The sequence below is a fragment of the Pelodiscus sinensis genome, chromosome 5, assembly GCF_049634645.1.
Source record: "Pelodiscus sinensis isolate JC-2024 chromosome 5, ASM4963464v1, whole genome shotgun sequence".
NCBI classification, from domain to species: Eukaryota; Metazoa; Chordata; order Testudines; family Trionychidae; genus Pelodiscus; species Pelodiscus sinensis.
In genome coordinates, this window is record NC_134715.1 from 13,642,869 (window position 1) to 13,662,574 (window position 19,706).

Genomic DNA, 19,706 nt, shown 5'->3' on the forward strand with positions numbered 1-19,706 from the left:
CAGCTTGGGCGTGCCTTACACTTATACAGTTTACATCTGTAAGAAATCAATTTAAGCTAAATCAGTATAAGACAGCCTTATAGCAATGTAAATATCCAGACTAGGGGGCTGTACATAATTAGTTTATAAACCCATTAGTTAAACGGAATTTTTAGACAAGGGTTCAGAGAGGAAATGAGAGCACAACTACTGTTGGGAGCCATACCAGTTCCTTAGAAAGAGGGAAACCAAATGTGAAAATGCCAGTGAGCAAGCACACAAGGAGGACATGTTTCACTGAAGGAGGTTTTATTACATCTTGTCATGGTCACAGAATCTGAATGCTCTCTCAGATTTCTGTCTACTGCCAAAGGAATAGGAAATATGAGAAGATAAATATGAAATATGTGGCAACCTCCTTTGTACCAGAAGCCTGTGCATCTCAAGCAGCAAAAGGGCATTATAAAAATGTGAAGAATAATTTTCTGTCAAATAATTAAATGTCAGCTCATCTTTTTTATTGCTCTAAGTTTTAAAGGGAAAAAAAGACACTAACAATAACTCTTGCTCAAACTTCATGTATTTCAAGACCCCATTAAATTTAAAAATGAGTCTTCATCCCCTCTCAGGTGTCTCCATACAGTATAGGTAGCTCCACATTTATCTTTTCAGCTTTCTTTTCCCCACTATTTCAAGATATTAATAAAGGGAAGAAGTTACAAGAAGCTAAAGCAGAGGCTGAATAAAAGTGCTTTAAGCAGACCACAAAGCCCATTCTGGAGCTTCCTTTCCCCTCTACTTTGCACAAGACCTTAATGTTGTGGCAACATATCCTTTAAGGGTACGTGTACAGTACAAAATTAGGTTAAATGTATTAAGGTTGATATTTTAGCACTTGATTTTGCAAGGATGAATGTGCATGTCCTCACTGTGTGCATGAGGTTGATGGAGTGCGTCACCAATAGGATGTCTACTTTCAACTTTGACACTGATGCACTTTGGATACCACTTTCACAGTTCCTGCCACCCCTTTGCATCCTGGCTTAGGCTCCCAGTACCCATGGAACAAAAACATTGCAGCAGATGGTTCTAGGTACATGTCGCCATTATCTCATAAGCAATGCAAATAATTTTTTCACTCCCTTTTTTCCCTGATTATCCATATAGATGCCATAGCACAGCAAGCATGGACAGTACTCAGCTGCAAACTGCTGTGGCAAGCATTGCAAACACATCAAACATGCTGCAGTTTGTCCAGAGCCTAGCTAGGAGCCACTGGTGTGACAAAGAATGTGAGGAGGCCTCGAACTCATACATGCATGAAACCACTGAGTGGAGTAATTGGCATATGCTTACAGCAGTCAATCCTGTTGACAGAGTAGAATGCTGATGCTGGTGCTGTGAAACAAGCACAGACTGGTGAGACTGCATAGTTATGCAGCAATGATGACCAGTAGCTGCAAAACTTTCACATGCATAAAGTTACTTTTGTGAAAATTTGTGAATTGCTTTGCCTCTCCTTGAAGCACAGCAAAACCAGAATGAAACCCACTCTGACAACTGAGAAGCAAGTAGCAATAGCTCAGAGGAAGCTTGCAACGCCAGACAGCTGTCGGTCATCTGGGAATCAATTCAGAGTGGAGAAATCTACAGTGGGGTCTGCTGTGATCCAAGCAGCCAGAGCAATCATTACTCTTCTGCTAGGAAGAATAGTGACTTCAAATAATGTGGACATAATGGATGGCTTTGCCATGATGGGGTTCTCTAACTGTGATGAAGCAAGAAATAGAATTCATATTTCCATTTTGACACCAGATCAACTTGTCAAAGAGCGCATAAACTGCAACAGGTACTTCTTGATAGTGTTTCAGGTGATGGTGGATCACAAGGGGGATTTTACCAACATCAATGTGGGATGGTTGGGAAAGGCCCTCCTACCAAGAAACGCCGGAGGAAGGGCCCGGAACCACAGTCAAGCAGCTTCACCCACCTCTAGGACATGCGAGTGTGAGCTCTGCTGAGTGGGAGCCCCAACCCACCCCAGGAGATGCCAGCGATTGGGAACCATCAGCTGCTCCCCCAAAGAGGTGCTGGGGAGTCAGAAACTGCCACATGCCTTCCCTGCCACCCGGTGGATGAGATGCTAGGGTGGCCAGAAACCGCTGCCCCCTCAGAGCAGAACCTCATTCAGCTTTAGTAAGCTCCCCCAGGGCAGAGGACTGAGGGGACTGAGTCGTCTGCCCTTAGCCTCCCACACCCTGCCCTGATTCCTACACCCCCTGCCCTAAACCCCCCTCCTGACTCCTGCATCTGTACCCCCTGTCATAAGCCCCCAGCTGCAGCCCTGACTCCTGCATCCCCACTTACCGCCCTGAGCCTCCTAACCCTTCCAGCAACTGCCCTCACTCCTGAATAGGGATGTAAGAGACTAGTCAGCTAGTTGACTATCCGATAAGCATTAACTTATCAGATAGTTGACTAGTGATGTGACTAGTCGCTTTCTCCCACTTGCTGCTTTTATCAGAGAGAGGCAGCAAGGGGAGGAGCAGGAACTGGTGAGAGAAGGCTTAAAAGCTGGTTCCCCCAGCACCATCTCCATGGGGGCAGAGCAGGGCAGGTATAGTCACAATGGAAATGGCGTGAGCAAGGACTTAAGCAGTCTCCACTCGTGCTGGTTCTGCTGCGAATCTGCTTTTGAAATGTACAAGAGCCCCAGCAAGACTCTTGTACATTTCAAAGGCTGAGGCAATGCAGGGAGCATGGGGCCAGTCCCCCACTGACCCCAGACCCTGGCAGGGATCTCGCTACAGTTCGTAGGTGGAGGCACCTTTATCAACTAATAGAATAGTCGATAGAAATTCCATCAACTAGTCGATTAGTTAATTAATCTAAATTTAACATCCCTACTCCTGAACCCCATCCCCTGCCATGAGTCCCCCCACCACCCGAACTGCCTGCCGTGAGCTCTCCACCCCTGTCCTACTGTCTACCAAGAAGCTCTAACATTTGAATCACTTTCTTTCTTTTATTAGTACAAACTATTTTCTTCTTCATTTTTGAAAAATGAAAGAAATCATTTAAATAAAGAATGTACATTTTCCTTTTATTTCTCATTCCCAAAAAACACACATTATTTGAGTTACAGACCTGAGCAATGCTGGGTACATCTGCTAGTACCATATATTACCTTTTATGTTCTATCACCCTGGTATCTTAAAAAACCTTAGTACTTAGTTCCCCTAAATCCTCTTCCTCTCCTATGGCTGTTCTAGGAAGAAAGGGCCTTAGGCAACCTGGATCTTCCCAGGAGCCATGCAGAACCATGACCAAATCTTCCAATGGAGGACTAGATGAGGGGCCTGGCTAATTTACCATAGTGTGTTCTTAAGTCTTAAGCATGAACAGATGGCTTTGTGTGTAGCCAGATACCCTGTTAACTTTTGGTACCTGACGGTATATGAAAATACATCACAGATATAATGTACACACCTATTTTTAGACTAGCCATAAGTAGCACTGCGGGAGGTACTGCATCTGGGTCCCCCATTCTTAAGTCATCATAGTGTATCTAGACTAGACAGAATGGCACAGGAACCACCTGATCTGATACTACTAATCCAGTCCCTAACACCAAGCACTTCTGACAAGAGCTAGAACTGAGTCCCTGAAATCTCTGAGTGTTCCTGAGGAACAAATAAGCAGATGTAACATATTCATAGCTATTGGAATTAAAACAATAACATGGCATAGGTCTTCCCTTTTATTTACATAGAGACTGTCAGCATTTCTCTCATCTAAAGAACAAGATGAGTTAGGAAAGAAAACTCTACCAGAGCCAACTGTCACCATTGCTTTTGAGGCTCTCTGCCTTTCACATGATTCCAAGTTCGATCATTTTTCAGAAAAAAATAGCTATGGGAGAAGGGGAAGGAAAAGCAGCTGTTCCCAATATCTTGGCACAAAAACTGCAGTGCTGTTACTCATGTGGGAGAAGAAAATGAAGGCGGTCCCACTTTTGTGAGATGTCATTGTATCTATTGCTTCTTTTCAACTGGCGGGGAATGTTTCCAAAAACTATGTATCAGTGTGGTTCTTGGCTAATGTTATTAAATTATAATCTTGCCAGTTATGGTTATTTCTCGCATACATTTTCCAGACTGTACCAAAGCACTTCTCCATTCACACCACACACACAAAAAAAAAATCCGTTTTTTTTATGCTCCGACACAGCTAAATACAGTACAACTTTGTTACAGGGCGTGCCTCCCTACCCTGGGGCGTACCCCTATGTGAGCTCAATCTCACGTTCAGTGCCCCTCTCTCAGGGGAAATACGGCCTCTGTGGGCCTAGTCACAAAGTTCAGTGCCTAGAGGCCTGACTTGCGGGAGGGCTCTCCCCGGCTACTGGAGAGCTGGACACCAGTTGGGGTGAGGGAAGGGGGGCCCAGGCCCTCCCACTCCACCCGGTCCCAGCCCAAGGCCCTGTTGGCAATGGAAACTGCACTGCCAGCTCAGCGGGAAGTCCGCCCGAGACCCGCTGAGCTCCCGGAGGGGTCACCCCTGGCCCTGGGCTGCTTCCTACCCTCTTTGGTGAGTAGTTCAGTCCCCGGAGTGTGGCGCAGGGTCCCTGGCTTTGTGGCCGCCTCTCCCCTGGGTCGGGGGGGGGGGTCTCTGGGGTCGTGGCAGCTGCAGCAGGGTCTGCTGCTCCCGAGGAGGATGGGGCTGGGCCAGCTGCTCCAGGTCCAGCTGGGGCGATGGTTGCTGGGCTTGCTCCTCCAGAGGCACCTGCAGTGGCGGCTGCCAGGGCCGTGGCTCTGGGGACGGCTGCAAAGGTTGCTGCTCAGAGGGCAGCTGCAATGACCAAGCTGCCTCAGGAGCTCCAGAGCTCCCTCCCTGCTTGCAGTTCCCCCTGAATGAGCTATACCCAGGCCTTTTATACAGACCCCACACCAGGAGCATGCCCAGTTGGTTAAAAGGGGTGGTGCTTCCTCGGCCCAAAAGACCTTTCTCCCCCCTCTCTTTAGTGTGGGGTATATCCACCCCACCACAATCTTCTAGAATAATGGAATCCAGGATTAAAAAGATCCCCTAATCCATCTCTTTGTTAATGTAAGGAAAAATCCTTAAAGTCCATGTTCTTTATATTTTGGCCAATCCAGATTTAAAAGTTCCAAGCAACAAGGCTTCCACCTTTCTTTTGGGAGAGTGTTCCACAGTCTAATAAATCTCACTGACAGGAAGGCTGTCAGCCTACATTTGCCTTTTCTTAACATCATCCCATTGCTTCTAGATATATCCACATGCATCACTCAAAACATATTTCCGCCTTTGGTGTTTACACCCTTCAAATAGCTGTAGGATTTTGGAATATCTTCCCACTTGTTTTTCTCATAGCTAAGTTACAGATACCTCTTAGAATCTGTCTTTGTTAATAAACCATTTTATCCCACCATAGCAAGGATGAATCTTCCTTTGCATCTAACAGTTTGTCAATATGCTTCTGGGTAAACTGTAGCCAACAATATTTCAGATTCTCTACAGAAATTAATCTTATTTTCCTAACCCATGATGTGATACCTTTGTATCTGCTACCCAAAACACTATTGGCCCTTTTGCAGTTTTATCCATTAATTCAAGGGGATTTTTATTAGCGTACATTTTGTTTGTTGGGTGATGTAATGGACAGGGGGAGTGCTGATCGGCACCCTGTGACTAAGGGGATAAACTCAGAAAGCTAGGAAAGGTGTTGGCCAGGGGGCCAGGAGAACCAATCGAGCTAGAGGGATGAGATTTGAACTGGATATAGATCCCTTGGCTGCCTTCCTTGTGTGGGAGAGATAAACCAGGAGTTGAGAGACACAGAATGATTTAAACCCAGACAGGACAAAATGCCTCCAAAGAATTTGGGGCATGAGAGTGGACTAAACAAAGAGAAAATTGGAAGTAAAAGGAAAAGGGAATCTAGTCACTTTCAGGGTAATTTTTCTGTATTTTGTGGTTTGGTTTGAACTGCTCTGTATGAATTTATGCCTCCCCTCTCCATTTACTACCTTGCATTGTGCCCAGAGACTTTTCTCTGTATTTTAATTTGTTTTCCTTAGTTACCCTGTAACATTCTAGCAACCAAGTCTGCTTTATCAAGTTTATCTTTTGTTTTGTAATAAAAATCACTTTTTTTAAGGTGATGATTTGATTCTTGTGTCCCAGAAGCTCTGTCTATCTGTGTGTATCTGCATGCCTCCAACTGAGGGATCAGCTACCAGAGACTGCAGCTTTTTTGTCTCTTTTCTTTTTCAAGTTCTTTTGGGGCAAAAGAGCTTGGGGTACCCCAGGGGTGGGTTAAAGTGTTCACCCCTGGTTTTAGGGATTAAAAAAAAATCACTTGATGGTGGCAGCTTGTTTGTTTATTTCTCAGAGCCAGGGAATCTAGGACTCTGGGAAGTTTTGGAAACCAATGCATGTAAAGGCAAAGGGTTTTTTTTCTTTTGAGTTCTCTGCGAGTCCCTATCTTCTGCAGTTGGAGTGCCAGAGTGGGGAACAGCCCTGATATGATGGCAGAAAAGTGGGATCATTTTGAACCAGGAACACAGACCTCAGGATTTTAAAAGGACATTTTTTTCTTGTTTTGCTGTTTGGAAGCTTTGGAGGGTTTCCCCCCCCCCCCTTTCTTTTTTTGCTGCTGCCTTGGAGAAAGGCACACAGAAGATTAAATCTACATAGACAGAGTCCAAACCAAACAGTGTTTTGTTTTATTTTTCTAGCTTTTGGGGCAAATGGATAGCTAGGCTAGAACAGGGCAGGAAAACAGCCCAGTGTATGCTTTTGCGGTCGGCAGAGTAACCCAAGAGCAACCAACCCTCCCAAAGCGACAACCTGAGGTGTAAACTGCCTCAGAGCAGGACAAGATGTCCAACCCCAGGGAAGACTCATACACCGAGGAGGGGAGACAGGAGAATGTTCCTGAGAGACCAGGGGGAAGTAACCTTGAGGGAGCAGGAACAGCAGATTGAGAGAGTGCCCTTGAGGCAGGCAGATCTCTAACTGAGAAAGAGATGGAATTCCTCCCCTACAGATGAAGCAAGCGGAATTGGAAAGGAAGACTTGGAAATGAAGTGGTTAAAAGTTGAAATGGAGAAAACTAAAAAGTAGGACACTACAGGTACTCCACCCAACCACCCTGCTCCAACTAATGCTCTGCAGCCCAGGAAATACCCAATATACCGGGTAGGAGATGATGCAGAGGCCTTCTTAGAAAGTTTTGAAAAAGTCCGAAGACCAGTACATTGTAGAGCTGAAATCACAACTCAGTGGATCCCTAACACAAGTGGCACTTGAAATGCCCAGGGGAAACATGAACGACTATGAACTTTTTAAACAAAGTGTCAGACTTAGGATGGGACTCACCGCGGAAGATGCCCATCACGGCTAAAGAGCCTTAAGGCGGAAGCCAAGTATGACAGTGCCCCAAGTTGCCTACGAGAGTAAAAGGAACTAGGATGCATGTTTATCAGGAGCAACTGTTAAAACTATGGAAGAGCTAGCTCTCCTGATGCAAATGGAACAGCTCCTAGAAGGCCTTCCCATAATGCTCCAGAGATACTTCTGAGATGGCAACACTAAGGATATTACAGAGGTAGAAGATATAGGAGCCAGGTGGATGGAGGTGATCGAGGAAAATAAAACTAGCAGCCAGTTAAGGGAGTATCAGAATGGGTGCCCAGAGATGGCATCCCACAACATGGGGCCATCCAAGAATCCACCTTGCAGGGAAGGGCCCTATCCTCCTCAAGGGAGAACACACATATCCCCTCGTCCCTCCACCCCATCCTCTGGCAACCCACCTCGCACCAGTGATACACCAGTCATGGGATGTTTTAAATGTAATGAACTGGGACAGGTAAAGGCCAACTGTCCCATGAGCACCAACAGAAGGCAGCTCATCACACCAGGGTCACCCCAAGAAACCTCAGGTCCAGATGCCTCATGCATACCCCCAGAGCAAAGGGAGACTGTGAGTGTGGATGGAAGGGAGATTGTTGCATGGAGGGACACCGGAGCACAGGGTCAGTGATCCACCAATCCTTAGTAGACCCCAAATTCATTGACCCAAAGGCCCTAGTCACCATTCAACCCTTCAAGGCAGACCCTTTTGACCTGACTACCGCTGAGTTGCCAGTTAAGTACAAGGACTGGTCAGAGAGTTGACTTTTGCAATTTATGACGACTACCCCATTCCTATGCTGGTGGGGAAAGACCTAGCCAACCATGTAAAACAGGCCTGGAGGGTGGGAGTGGCCACTCACAGCAAAGCTAAGCAGGCCTCCACACCTAAGACCGTTCCTGAGCCTCCTACCAAGGACCAATTTGTGCACCCAGACACCCCAGCACAGGGGACCCAGATAGAAGTGATGGAGCCAGCAACTACAATAGCAACAGTGGATCCAGTTCCTGAACTCCAGGTGGAACGAGCCCAAGAGCTGGAACTGGTGAAGCAGCCAGTGCTAGGATAGGAACCAGCCACAGAGGATGCCGCAGAGTCTGCAGCCACAGCTGAATCTGCATAAGAGACCACACCTGAGCCTGCAAACACAACCCAGTGCACTAGCAGAAAGTGGTTCCCCACCCGTAGAGATACCCACTTCACCTGTATCACTTCCGGGGGGACCAAGCCCAGGTGCAACCCAGGGAGGAACCAACGTCTCCAGCATTGAGAGAGCAGTTCCAGGTAGAACAGAAAGCAGATGAGAGCCTTAAGGGAGCTTGGATGGGAGCCAGAAGTGAACCACTGCCTCTCAGATCTTCTAACAGGTCCAGGTTTGTGGTAGAAAAAGGACTTTTATACTGAGATTCTCTTTCTGGTGGGAACAAGGAAGACTGGCATCCTCAAAGACAATTGGTAGTTCCAACTAAGTACCTGGAAAAGCTCTTGAGCTTACCCCATGATCACCCCACTGGCCATGCTGGGGTGAACAGAACCAAAGACCGGTTGAGAAGGTCATCCTAATGGAGGAAATGGGCAAGGAGATGGCTGGTTATGTCCATACTTGTAAGGTGGGCCAGGAAGCCCCAAGACCAGGTCAAGGCACCTCTCCAGCTCCTCCCCATTATTCCAGCTATGGATATTATGGGTCCTTTCCCTAAAAACACCTCCAGAGGGAAACAGTTTATACTGACTCTTGTGGATTTTGCCCCCCAGATGGCCTAAAGCAGCAGGTCTAGGAAGCACTACTGCTAGGAATGCGTGCCAGGAACTAACAGATATCTTTGCCAGGGTAGGTTGGCCCTCCACGGTCCTCACAGACTCAAGGACTAATTTCTTAACAGAAGCCATGAAATGCTACCATGGGATTACTATCATAGAATCCTAGGGCTGGAAGACACCTCAGAAGGTCATTGAGTCCAGACCCCTGCCTGAAGCAGGACCAACGTTAACTAAATCATCACAGCCTGGGCTTTGTCAAGCCAAGACTTAAAAACCTCTAGGGATGGAGATTCCACCAGCTCCCTAGGTAACCCATTCCAGTGCTTCACCACTCTTCTAGTGTAATTCCCTTTTTCCTTTCTGGGTTACTCGGAAGCAGGTCACACTCACAGGTATGCCTGGGTGCCTGATGGTTTTAACATAAAAGGAGACCCTGAGTACCCCAGTGGTGATGTTGTTTAGTTGGGGATTCCCAAGCCACCCCCTTGCTGCAGCCCCTGGCTCATAAAGAATATACAATGGTGGTGCCGCCACATGGCTGGCCCTGTACACACGTAATGGTGTGCCTTGGGAGCCTCCAGGAATAAAAACGGCAAGAGGTCCTGTGGCACCTTATAGACTAACAGAAGTGTTGGAGCATAAGCTTTCGTGGGCAAAGACCCACTTCATCAGATGCATGTGATGCCGCTTTTGCAGATTCAGACTAACATGGCTACCCCTCTGATCCAGGAATAAAATTATTCCAACAATACTCTGGATCTAACTCCAGGACGACAATTACAAATTATAAATAATATACATCTGATTGATTACATTAGAACTAACACACCTTTACTTAACTTAAAGAAACAGGGTTTAACATATTAACAACAAACAACATTAACAAATACACAGAAATAATAGGAACTTATCTATCTGGCATTTGCACTACTACCATTTATCCCACCCCAGAGTATGCACTCCTCTGGACTCAGAGTCCCAGACACTTGCTTGCATGAGCTTGAAGGTCTGCAGCTGGATTGGAGGTTCTGTATACATTCTGTGTGTGTAACTGACCAGCCAGCTGTAAACTCCCTCAGCCACTAGAGCAGGCTCCACCAAATGCCAGCAACTCTGGTTCACAGGGCTGAACACTCTGCCTCTCTTTGGACCCAGAGTTAATCTATATGTCTGAGGTCTGTCCCAGTCAGCACTTTCACAAAGAGCTCATTTACTTACAGCCTCCTCCTGTGTGCTGATTTGAGTAGCCCTTCGCAGCCACAGGCACAGCCAGGGTCTCTCCCACCTAGGGCAATCAGCAGCAATTGAAGCAGCCTGCTAGATCCAAGGCTGTAGCTGCCACACAACAGCTCCTGGACTGGATATAAGGCTCTTCCACAGCAGCCTGGCTCCCCTCTCCCAAAATGGAGAGCCCCAGACTGCTAAGCCCTCTCTCAACATGCCCAGACAAGCCCTCTTTTCCTGGTGTTCTCAAGGGCTCATGGGAGTTGTAGTCTCTAGGGCTAGATTGCAGCACACAGGATCCTCCCAGAAAAAAATCAGAGGCACCTTTAGTAAGGGGACTACATTAGTGAAATAGTTTCCTAGTGAAATAGCTGGGGGATCTGGCTCTAATGAATTGGGGATATAGGGGTGGACTGAACAAAGAAAAAATTGGAAGTAAAAGGAAAAGTGAATCTAGTCATCTAGGGTAATTTTTCTTTATTTTGTGATTTGGTTTGAACTACTCTGTGTGAATTTATGCCTCCCCCTCCCCATTTACTACCTTGCATTGTGCTCAGAGACTTTTCTCTGTGTTTTAATTTGTTTTCCTTAGTTGCTCTGTAACATCTAGCAACCAAGTATGCCTTATCAAGTTTATCTTTTGTTTTGTAATAAAAATCACTTTTTGTAAGGTGATGATTTGATTTTGTGTGTGTGTGTGTGTGTGTGCACACATGCCTCCAACTAAGGGGTCAGCTACCAGAAATTGCAGCTTATTTTTCTCTTTTCAAGCTCTTTTGGACTTGGGGTACCCCTAGGGATTGGTTAAAGTGTTCACCCCTGGTTTTACTGATTAAAAAAAAAATCACTGGATAGTGGCAGCTTGTTTGTTTGTTTATTTCTCAGAGCCAGGGAATCTGTGACTCTGGGAAGTTTTGGTAATTAGTGCCTGTAGAGGCAAAAGTTTTTTTTTTCTTTTGAGCTCTTTGTTAGCCCCTATTTTCTGTACTCAGAGTGCCAGAGCGTGGAACAGCCCTAACAGGTGGTGTTTGGGTTGCTTTGTTTACGGGAAGGAAGGTGCTTAAGGCATTCAGATTTTTTACCTGTTAAATCTCAGTATGAAACATCTCAGAATGTTATTGATTTTGATGCTTTTAGTTTTATCTGTTCTTTGTTGCTCATAATTGAACTTTATAGCAAATTGATAGGCATAGGAAAATCTGATTTGAGGGGAGAAAGGAGTTTCACAACAATATAAGGTACTATGTAGGAAGAGAAGAAAAAATATCTTGGGAAAACAAATAAAAGCACTTAATACATAAATTATTATATTTCTTTCTAAAATATGATTGTAAACAAAATTGAAAATACATATAATAAAACAGTAAATAAGTTCTCAATTTGGTCAGTGAAAGAGGCATAGGTTCTGTGATGGAGACTTGGAAGGGGTGGAAGATACAGATTAGGGATGTAAGCAACTAGTCAACTTGACTAATCACTTCCCTCCACTTGCTGCCTCTATCAGAGAGAGGCAGCAAGGGGGGGGAGCAGGAGCCGATGCTGGGGGGGAACTGATAAAGCTGGTCCCCCCCCCCACCGTCTCTGCAGGGGGCAGGGAAGGCAGAGGCACAGCAGGAAACAGTGCAAGTGGGGACCTTGCACCAGTTCCCGCTGCAGGCACTTCTTGAGGGCTCTTGTACATTTCAAAAGCAGAAGTGCTGCAGGGAGCATAGGCCAGCAAGGACTCAAGTCGTCCCTGCTTACCATGAGCTCTCAGAAGCATGGGGGGGGTGGCACTGCAATGAGGGGCAGCAAGGCGGGGGGGACAGGAGCTGGTGCTGGGGGGAGCCAGCTTAAAAGCCGTTTCCCTCCAGCACTGTCACTGTCTTCACGGAGGTCAGGGCTGGCGGTGGGCAGTAACTGCTCAGGCAGCAGCAGCCCTTGTCTGTGGTCAGCCCTGGCTGCAGCTCACAGGGGCCGCTGGACTCAGCACAAGCCGGGACCAAGCAGTCCAGGCTTGTGCTGATCATTGCACCTCTGCATTTTAATTGTAGTAAGAGCCCAGCCAACATTTAAAAGGCAGAGCCGCAGTGCAGGTGGCTTCGGAGCCGGCACAAGCCAGAACTGCTCAGTCCCAACTTGATTTGGCTCCTGGAGCTACATCCACTCTGGCTCTACAGAAGCACTTATCGACTAATCATATACAAATGTTATCAGCTATATTATTAGCCACATAATTGCATCTTAACATCCTTAGTACAGATGACATTATTCACGGATAATTTTTAGTGGAATTGCACTTGCCTTTAGGGATGTTAAATATTGGTTAATTGAACAGTTGATTAACCGCATGAATTTTTAGCGGTTAGTCGACTATTCTATAGTCCCTGGTCCCACTCCCAAGGAGCTCCCTGCCAATCCATGCTGCTACCTCTGTATCAAAGGCAGCAGCATGGGGTGCTAGGCGGGAGCTGGTCTGCAAGCTCCCCTCATGGACCACTTACTTGCCTATCACCCCATGCTGCTGCCTCTGATACAGAAGCAGCAGCATGGGGTGGCAGCAGCCCCTGTCTGGGGGTGGGGCAGTCTGAGCTCCTGGGCCGGGCACATGCTGCAACTGGGCCGGGCTGCCTGCCCTCCTGGCTCCTAATACTCTTTAAAAGTAGAGCCTCAACAGGGGTAGGTCCCAGACCCGGCGCAAGCCAGTACTGAGCCGGGATGCTGGCCAGCATGCTAAAAAATTTACTATTTACTGGTGGTTGTGTGTGTCTGGTTGTGTGTGTGTGTGTGTGTGTGTGTGTGTGTGTGTGTGTGTGTGTGTGTGTGTGTGTGTGTGTGTGTGTGTGTGTGTGTGTGTGAAAATGTGTACAGTCTATAGCATTAACTGATAAGCTTCTGCTAATCAGTTAATCGATTACACTGTTACATCCCTACTTTGTATTAAAAGAAAGTTAGTGTTTCTGCCATTCTATTTCGTGGTAAAGTAGCACTGCATTAAATTCACACTACTGCGATGTCAGAGAAGATAGACAGAAAAGGACATTTATGACAAAATAGTGGGAGGAATTATTTGCTGTCTAAAACAAATATGCTGAGTACCCTGGCTAGAGGGCTTCACACTATGAACAACTGGTAAGCAAAAGGAAAAGATCATCTGTAAAACGGCAGAAACAAATGTAAAAGAAAATGTCACATAAGCTGTAAATGTGATTATTTAAATGGTTATTTACTCCATGAATTTTATTAACATTTATAAAAACAGTTATAACATTTCCATAATTTATGTGGATTATTTGCAGATTGCATTGAAATGTCACTTAAAGGAAAACATCTATCATGTAGATGTGTGAAAGTTTCACAGATGCCATGGGATGTAACTAGTTTCTAAATAGATCTCAGTGACTTTTTTGCACCAGTACAGGTTGGACCTCTCTTGTCCAGCACCCTTGGGACCTCACTGGCCCCAAACAAGGGATTTGCCAAACTAGGGGAGGCCCCTCCCAACATGCCTCCTGCTGGCCCAGCTAGGACTCCAGCTGAGCCCTGCTGCTGCCTGCCCGGCCAAGGCTCCCCAGGCTGGAGCTCCGTGACTACCAAGTCTCCACAGCTTCTGCAGCTGGCGGGACTCTGTGGCTGCTGGAACTCAGTGGCCGCTGCTGCCCCCCATTACTGCCCAGCAGCAGGGACAAGAACTCCCTGCTGTGCCCTTCTCCCTCAACAGGGGGATCTTGGCTGAGCTGCACCTCCCCCCACCTTCCTGCCCTGCAGCCGACCTCCTTATACCTGGACTCTGTGATCCTGGTCCTTCTGGACCACAGATGTTGCCAGACCAGAGAGTCTCAGTTAAGGGAGTGACAACCCGTAGTAGAAATTACAGGGTCTGTTTGATATATAATTTGTATTTCAACTGCAGCTAAGGATTACAGTTGCTAGTTAACACTTGCTATTGTGAAGAAACAAATGCAATACAACAGTTCACAACACACACAAAATTTCTTAGTGGAACACTAGGCTTGTTTTATCTAGGGATGTCTGGTGCTTAACTGTTACTTTTACAATCTTAGCAACCACAGAAGAGATGCAAAAGACATCCAATTTAAAAGCACAAATAAAAGAAACAGAAGAGACTTACCAGACTATTCCCTGAGCCCCAGAGCCAATAGGTTTTAAGTTCTGGTAGCGCTTGAGAACGGTGAAGGTTGAGTCACCTACTTCCACACTGTAGAACTGGTTATCAACTTTGCTTTTGCTCATGTTGTAATGTTTGGCAATATATGACACATCCACTTGTTTCCCAAATCCCTGTCATGGAGATGAGTAGACAAAAAGATAAAACCAAAACCAGTAAACCATCGGCGTAAAAATGAAAGAGAGCTTAGTTTCCAAATATGTATTCCTTTCATTTTATGCTCACTTTTTCCCCCAAAGTCTTTTAAATACAAGAGTAAACTCTTTCCTCTAGGAAACTTCCATTGCAAAGTCATAGAATCATAGGAGATTAGAGACCTCAGGAGGTCATCTAGTCTAAGGGGTTTTCAAACTTGGGTCACAGGCCCACCCAGGTAAAACTCTGGTGGGCCACAAGACACTCTGTTTATCTAAGCATCAATTGGCACAGAGCCTCACAGTTCCTGTTGGCTGGAAATGGCGAATCGCAGCCAATGAAAACTGCGAGGCTCTGTGCCTATGGACACAGATAAACAAATGGTCTTCAAGGCCCACCAGTGACTTTCCTGAGCAGGCCACCGACCCAAGTTTGAAAATCCGGATCTAGTCCAACCACCTGCTCCAAGCAGGACCAATTCCATCTAAATCATTCCAGAACTTTGTCAAGGCTGGCCTTAAAAACCTGCAAGGGAACTCATTCCAGTGCTTTACCACCATCCTAGTAAAATAGTTTTCCCCAATATCCAACCTAGACCTCCCCCCAATGCAACTTGAGACCATTGCTCCTTGTTCTATTATCTGCCACCACTGAGAATAGCCTGGCTCCGTCCTTTTTGCAACCCCTCCTTTAGGTAGCTGAAGGCTGCTATCAATTCCCTCCTCATTCGTCTCTTCTGCAGAATAAATAAGCCCAAATCCCTCAGCCTCTGCTCATAAATCACGTGCCCATCTCCTAATTATGTTTGCTGCCCTCCACTAGATTCTCTCCAACTTGTCCTCATACTTTCTGGAGTGGGAGGTCCCAAACTGGATGCAAAACTCCAGATGTGGCCTCACCATTGACGAATATAGAAAAAAAAAATCATTTCCCTCAATTTGCTGGCAATGTTCCTACTAATGCACCTTGTATATGGTTAGCCTGATCAGCTACAAGCGCACACTGTTGATTCATACCCAGCTTCTCATCCACTGTAATTTATAGGTCCTTTTCTATAGAACTGCTGCTTAGCTAGTCAGTCCCTAGCCTATAGCTGTGCGAGGGATTATTTCATCATAAGTGCAAGATTCTGCATTTGTCCTTGTTGAACCCCAACAGTTTTATTTTGGCCCAATCCTACAATTTGTCTAGGTCACTCTGGACCCTATCCCTACTCTCCAGCATGTATACCTCCACCCCCAGCTTCCATGAACTTTCTGAGGGTGCAATCCATCCCCTTATACAAGTAATTAAAGAAGATTTTGAACAAAACCAGCCCCAGGACTGACCCTGGGACATTCCACTTGATACTGGCTGCAACTAGACAGCCAACCATTTATCACCACTTGTTGAGCCCAACAATCTAGTTAGCTTTCTATCCACATTACAGTCCATCCATCCAAGCCATACTCCAAGCAAGTCACAAAGCCTTAAGCCACCTTCTATAGAACAGACATGTATATACCAGCCATTGGTATATACATGTTAATATTGGTACTTCAGGCCTTTCACAGGAAGATTCCATATGGTGCCCTTGAAGTGTTTTGGTTTGACTTTCCTCTCTCACTACAAGAAATTAAGCTACTAATTTTTTTAAAATGTAGTAGTTACCTAAGGGGGGGGGGGGGGGGGGAGAGGGAAGAGTACTATGACAGAAAATCAGGGCAAAGGCAAACATTATTTCAGATCAGCACAAAAAATAAGCAACAATTATGGTATTGATCCTGAGAGATACAGAGCAGTTTTCATTGAGCAAAGCAGTGAATAACTATTCTTTGCTTTAGACCCTTGTCTCAGATTGCACTACAGTGAATCTGTTGAGGAGGAGGAGTCTGGTACTATGGTTGAATTTTTAAGTGATAAAGCAAATCTTAAAGAACTATCGATTTTAGCTCTGTCTTTCCACAAGCAGAAATTTCATTGAAATAAAACTGAACCAGCATGAAAGAAGAGTTAAACACTTTGGGCTATGATCTTACAAGAAAAGGCAGGTTTCAGAGATTGGAATGCAAACTGACCAGCAGCTGGTAACTAAGAACATAAGAACGGCCGTACTGGATCAGACCAAAGGTCCATCTAGCCCAGTAGCCTGTCTACTGACAGTGGCCAGCACCAGGTGCCCCAGAGAGGGTGGACCGAAGACAATGATCAAGCAATTTGTCTCCTGCCATCCCTCTCCAGCCTCTGACAGACAGAGGCCAAGGACACCATTTTATCCCCTGGCTAATAGCCTTTTATGGACCTAACCTCCATGAAATTATCTAGCTTCTCTTTAAACTCTATTATAGTCCTAGCCTTCATAGCCTCCTCTGGCAAGGAGTTCCACAGGTTGACTACTTGCCTGTTAAGGGGTTAACTCTAACTAGCAATGTATCGGGTGGTCAGCCAATAACAATGCAGGTAGGAATTTCAAACTGGAAAAGGGGTTATTCTCTCTCCCTTCTTTGTTGGAGATTCAGAACAGTTTCTCCAGCTATTGAGGGAGATGGGAGACACTTCTCTCTTCAAGAACGGACTTCTTACAATGTGTAAGTAGGGAAAAGTTTAGCTAGTTCGTCAAGGTTTGTTTTCCTTGTTTGAGGATTTGGAAATGATGTCTGAGCTTGCTAACTGTTCCTTTTTTCCCTTTTGTAACTAAGCCTTCAACTTAGGGACTTTCCCTGAGTATCTATATCAATTGTGTCTCTTTCCATCTAGCCAATTTACTATGCTTGTAACTGCAGTTTTGTTTTGATAATAAAATATTGGGGTTTTTTAAGTAACCGGTATTGGTTGATGTGTGTCCTGGAGGTCTGTCTGTGTGTATCTTCATGTCTGACTGAGGGGTCAGCTACCAGAGACTGTAGCTTGTTTTTCCTCTTTTCTTTTCAAGCTCTTTTGGGGAAAAAGAGGTAAGGTTTTGGAGTGCTCTTGTGGGCTCCCAACTTCTGCATTCATCAAGCCAAAGTGGGAACAGCTTTAACAAACAAACAAACACAAGTTTTATGAACACTAACACAATTGTATAGCATTCTTGAGAACAGTATATACTTGTTTCTGAGCTGAATTTTGGAAAAAACATCCCGCTGTGAAGAGTGGGGGGGTCAGCTTATGAATGGGTCAGTAACTGGAATTTTTTCCATAGGGGGAAAAGGTTGGCTGGAAATTGAAGTTTGCCAATTAGGGCAAACCGCTAGCACATTTTATGCATGTGAAGCGTCTGCAGGCATGGAGTCTATCAGCTCCCAGTCACTGCCATTTACCATTCCATGTCAAGGGGAGTGGTGGGAAGCAGTGACTAGCACGTCCCTTGGCCCATGCTGCTTCCTCAACTCCCATTGGCTGCCAATTGGAACAGCTTCAGGCCACACCCCCTAACATTTTGCCTGGGGGCCAGAGATGCACGAGCCTTTTCAACTGCTTCTATTTAAAGGCCTTGTGCTTGTTGGGTGGCTGTGTTGCCTGGCAGCCACAAGCCCTTTAAATAGAAGCGATTGAAAAGGCGCGTGCCTCCCAAGCAAAAGGCCAGTGGAACCAAGAGCTGCGAGCCCTTTAAATAAAAGCAGTTGAAAGGGCTTGCGTGTCTCTGGGCCCTAGGCAGTACGCTAGGGGGTGGGGCCTGGAAGTGCTTCGCAGCCAGATCAAAGCCCTGGGTGGGCTAAATCTGGCCCACTGAGAGGCTTTTGCCCATCCCTGCTCCATGTGCATAAAACATCCCAGCACACCAGTGATTTGCCCTGCTGGGCTGGGAAGTGACTGTGCTGTAGACTCTGCTATATAAGAACATAAGAATGGCCGTACTGGGTCAGACCAACGGTCCATCTAGCCCAGTAGCCTGTCTGCCGACAGTGGCCAATACCAGATGCCCAAGAGGGAGGGAAGACAACAGGTAATCCTCATGTGATCCCTCTCCTATCTCCCACATCCAGACAGAGGCCAGGGACACCACCCTTACCCATCCTGGCTAATAGTCACTAATGGACCTAACCTCCATGAATCTATCTAGCTCTTAACCAGAGTCAGAAGAAACGCACAAAAGTTTTAGTAAATTTATTTTAATGCAATCTAACAAAAAAACTGCTGTATTAACTGAACAAACATGTCTTCAAAATTACAATCCATGATTTAAGGTCTCATATCATTCTAATGCACTTATTTAAAGTCTTAAAACCGTTCAAACTCTGAGTCAGTCTCCAATACACCAAACAGTTCATTAAACTCAGTTTCAGTCATAGTTCCTCCTTCATGGTTGTAGACATCAGCAATGTTGTAGTCAGACTCAGATTCCTTACCATCAGCCTCCATTGTGTCATCAGCAAATACAGTGCCATCTTCTGATCCATCAAGCCCATTGCTGATACAAAAATAATTTAGGATGAATGAGAAGGACTTAGTTCGAGTTAATGTTTGACTGCCGCGTGTAGCCATGGGCAGTTAGTTCGGACTAGGGGGATTTAAAAATGGCGCCCTGACGGGAAGATGCAAATAAAGCCCGGGATATTTAAATCCCAGGCTTCATTTGCAACTTCGAATGCCTACATTAGCCTCCCTAGTTCAAACTAGGGGGCTAGTGTAGACATACCCATACGGACACAGTGTCAAATCCAAACTTCAACACACAGTCCTAAATATCTCAAAAATAAGTGCAAAGAAATAGAGCCTATTTCTGAAATGCACTGTAAAGCTTAAGCCCTGAATCTTCTGTGCTGACCAGAAATGCACTTAAGGTTTGCTTAGTCCTATATACCCAAACTGCAAGTAAGAGGCTGGGTTCTAATGCAATGTCCCTGCAAGACATGAATAACCTCAGGTACCTCTAAATCAAGGGTCACTAACCAGTCGATCAGGATTTACTGGTGGACCCTGGAGCCTCTGACAGATGATCCTGACAGGTTTGGCCAAGAGGTTATCAAGCGCAGCACTACAGCTGCCCCTCCCCCCACTGCTGTGCATCTTCTGCCCTTTGCCTTGGAGCTGTTC

At 45.8% G+C, this 19,706-nt stretch overlaps 1 protein-coding gene across 5 annotated transcripts in view; it reads right to left on the bottom strand.

Moving 5' to 3' along the window:
• MAPK10 (mitogen-activated protein kinase 10) overlaps positions 1-19,706 on the bottom strand; it is a 261,308-nt gene that overhangs the window by 84,300 nt on the left and 157,302 nt on the right. For all 5 annotated transcript variants that reach the window (XM_075929539.1, XM_006115341.4, XM_006115340.4 and 2 more), the window contains exon 4: positions 14,517-14,686. In XM_075929539.1, the coding sequence (XP_075785654.1) occupies positions 14,517-14,686 (170 nt within the window). The remainder of the gene's footprint in view (positions 1-14,516; positions 14,687-19,706) is intronic.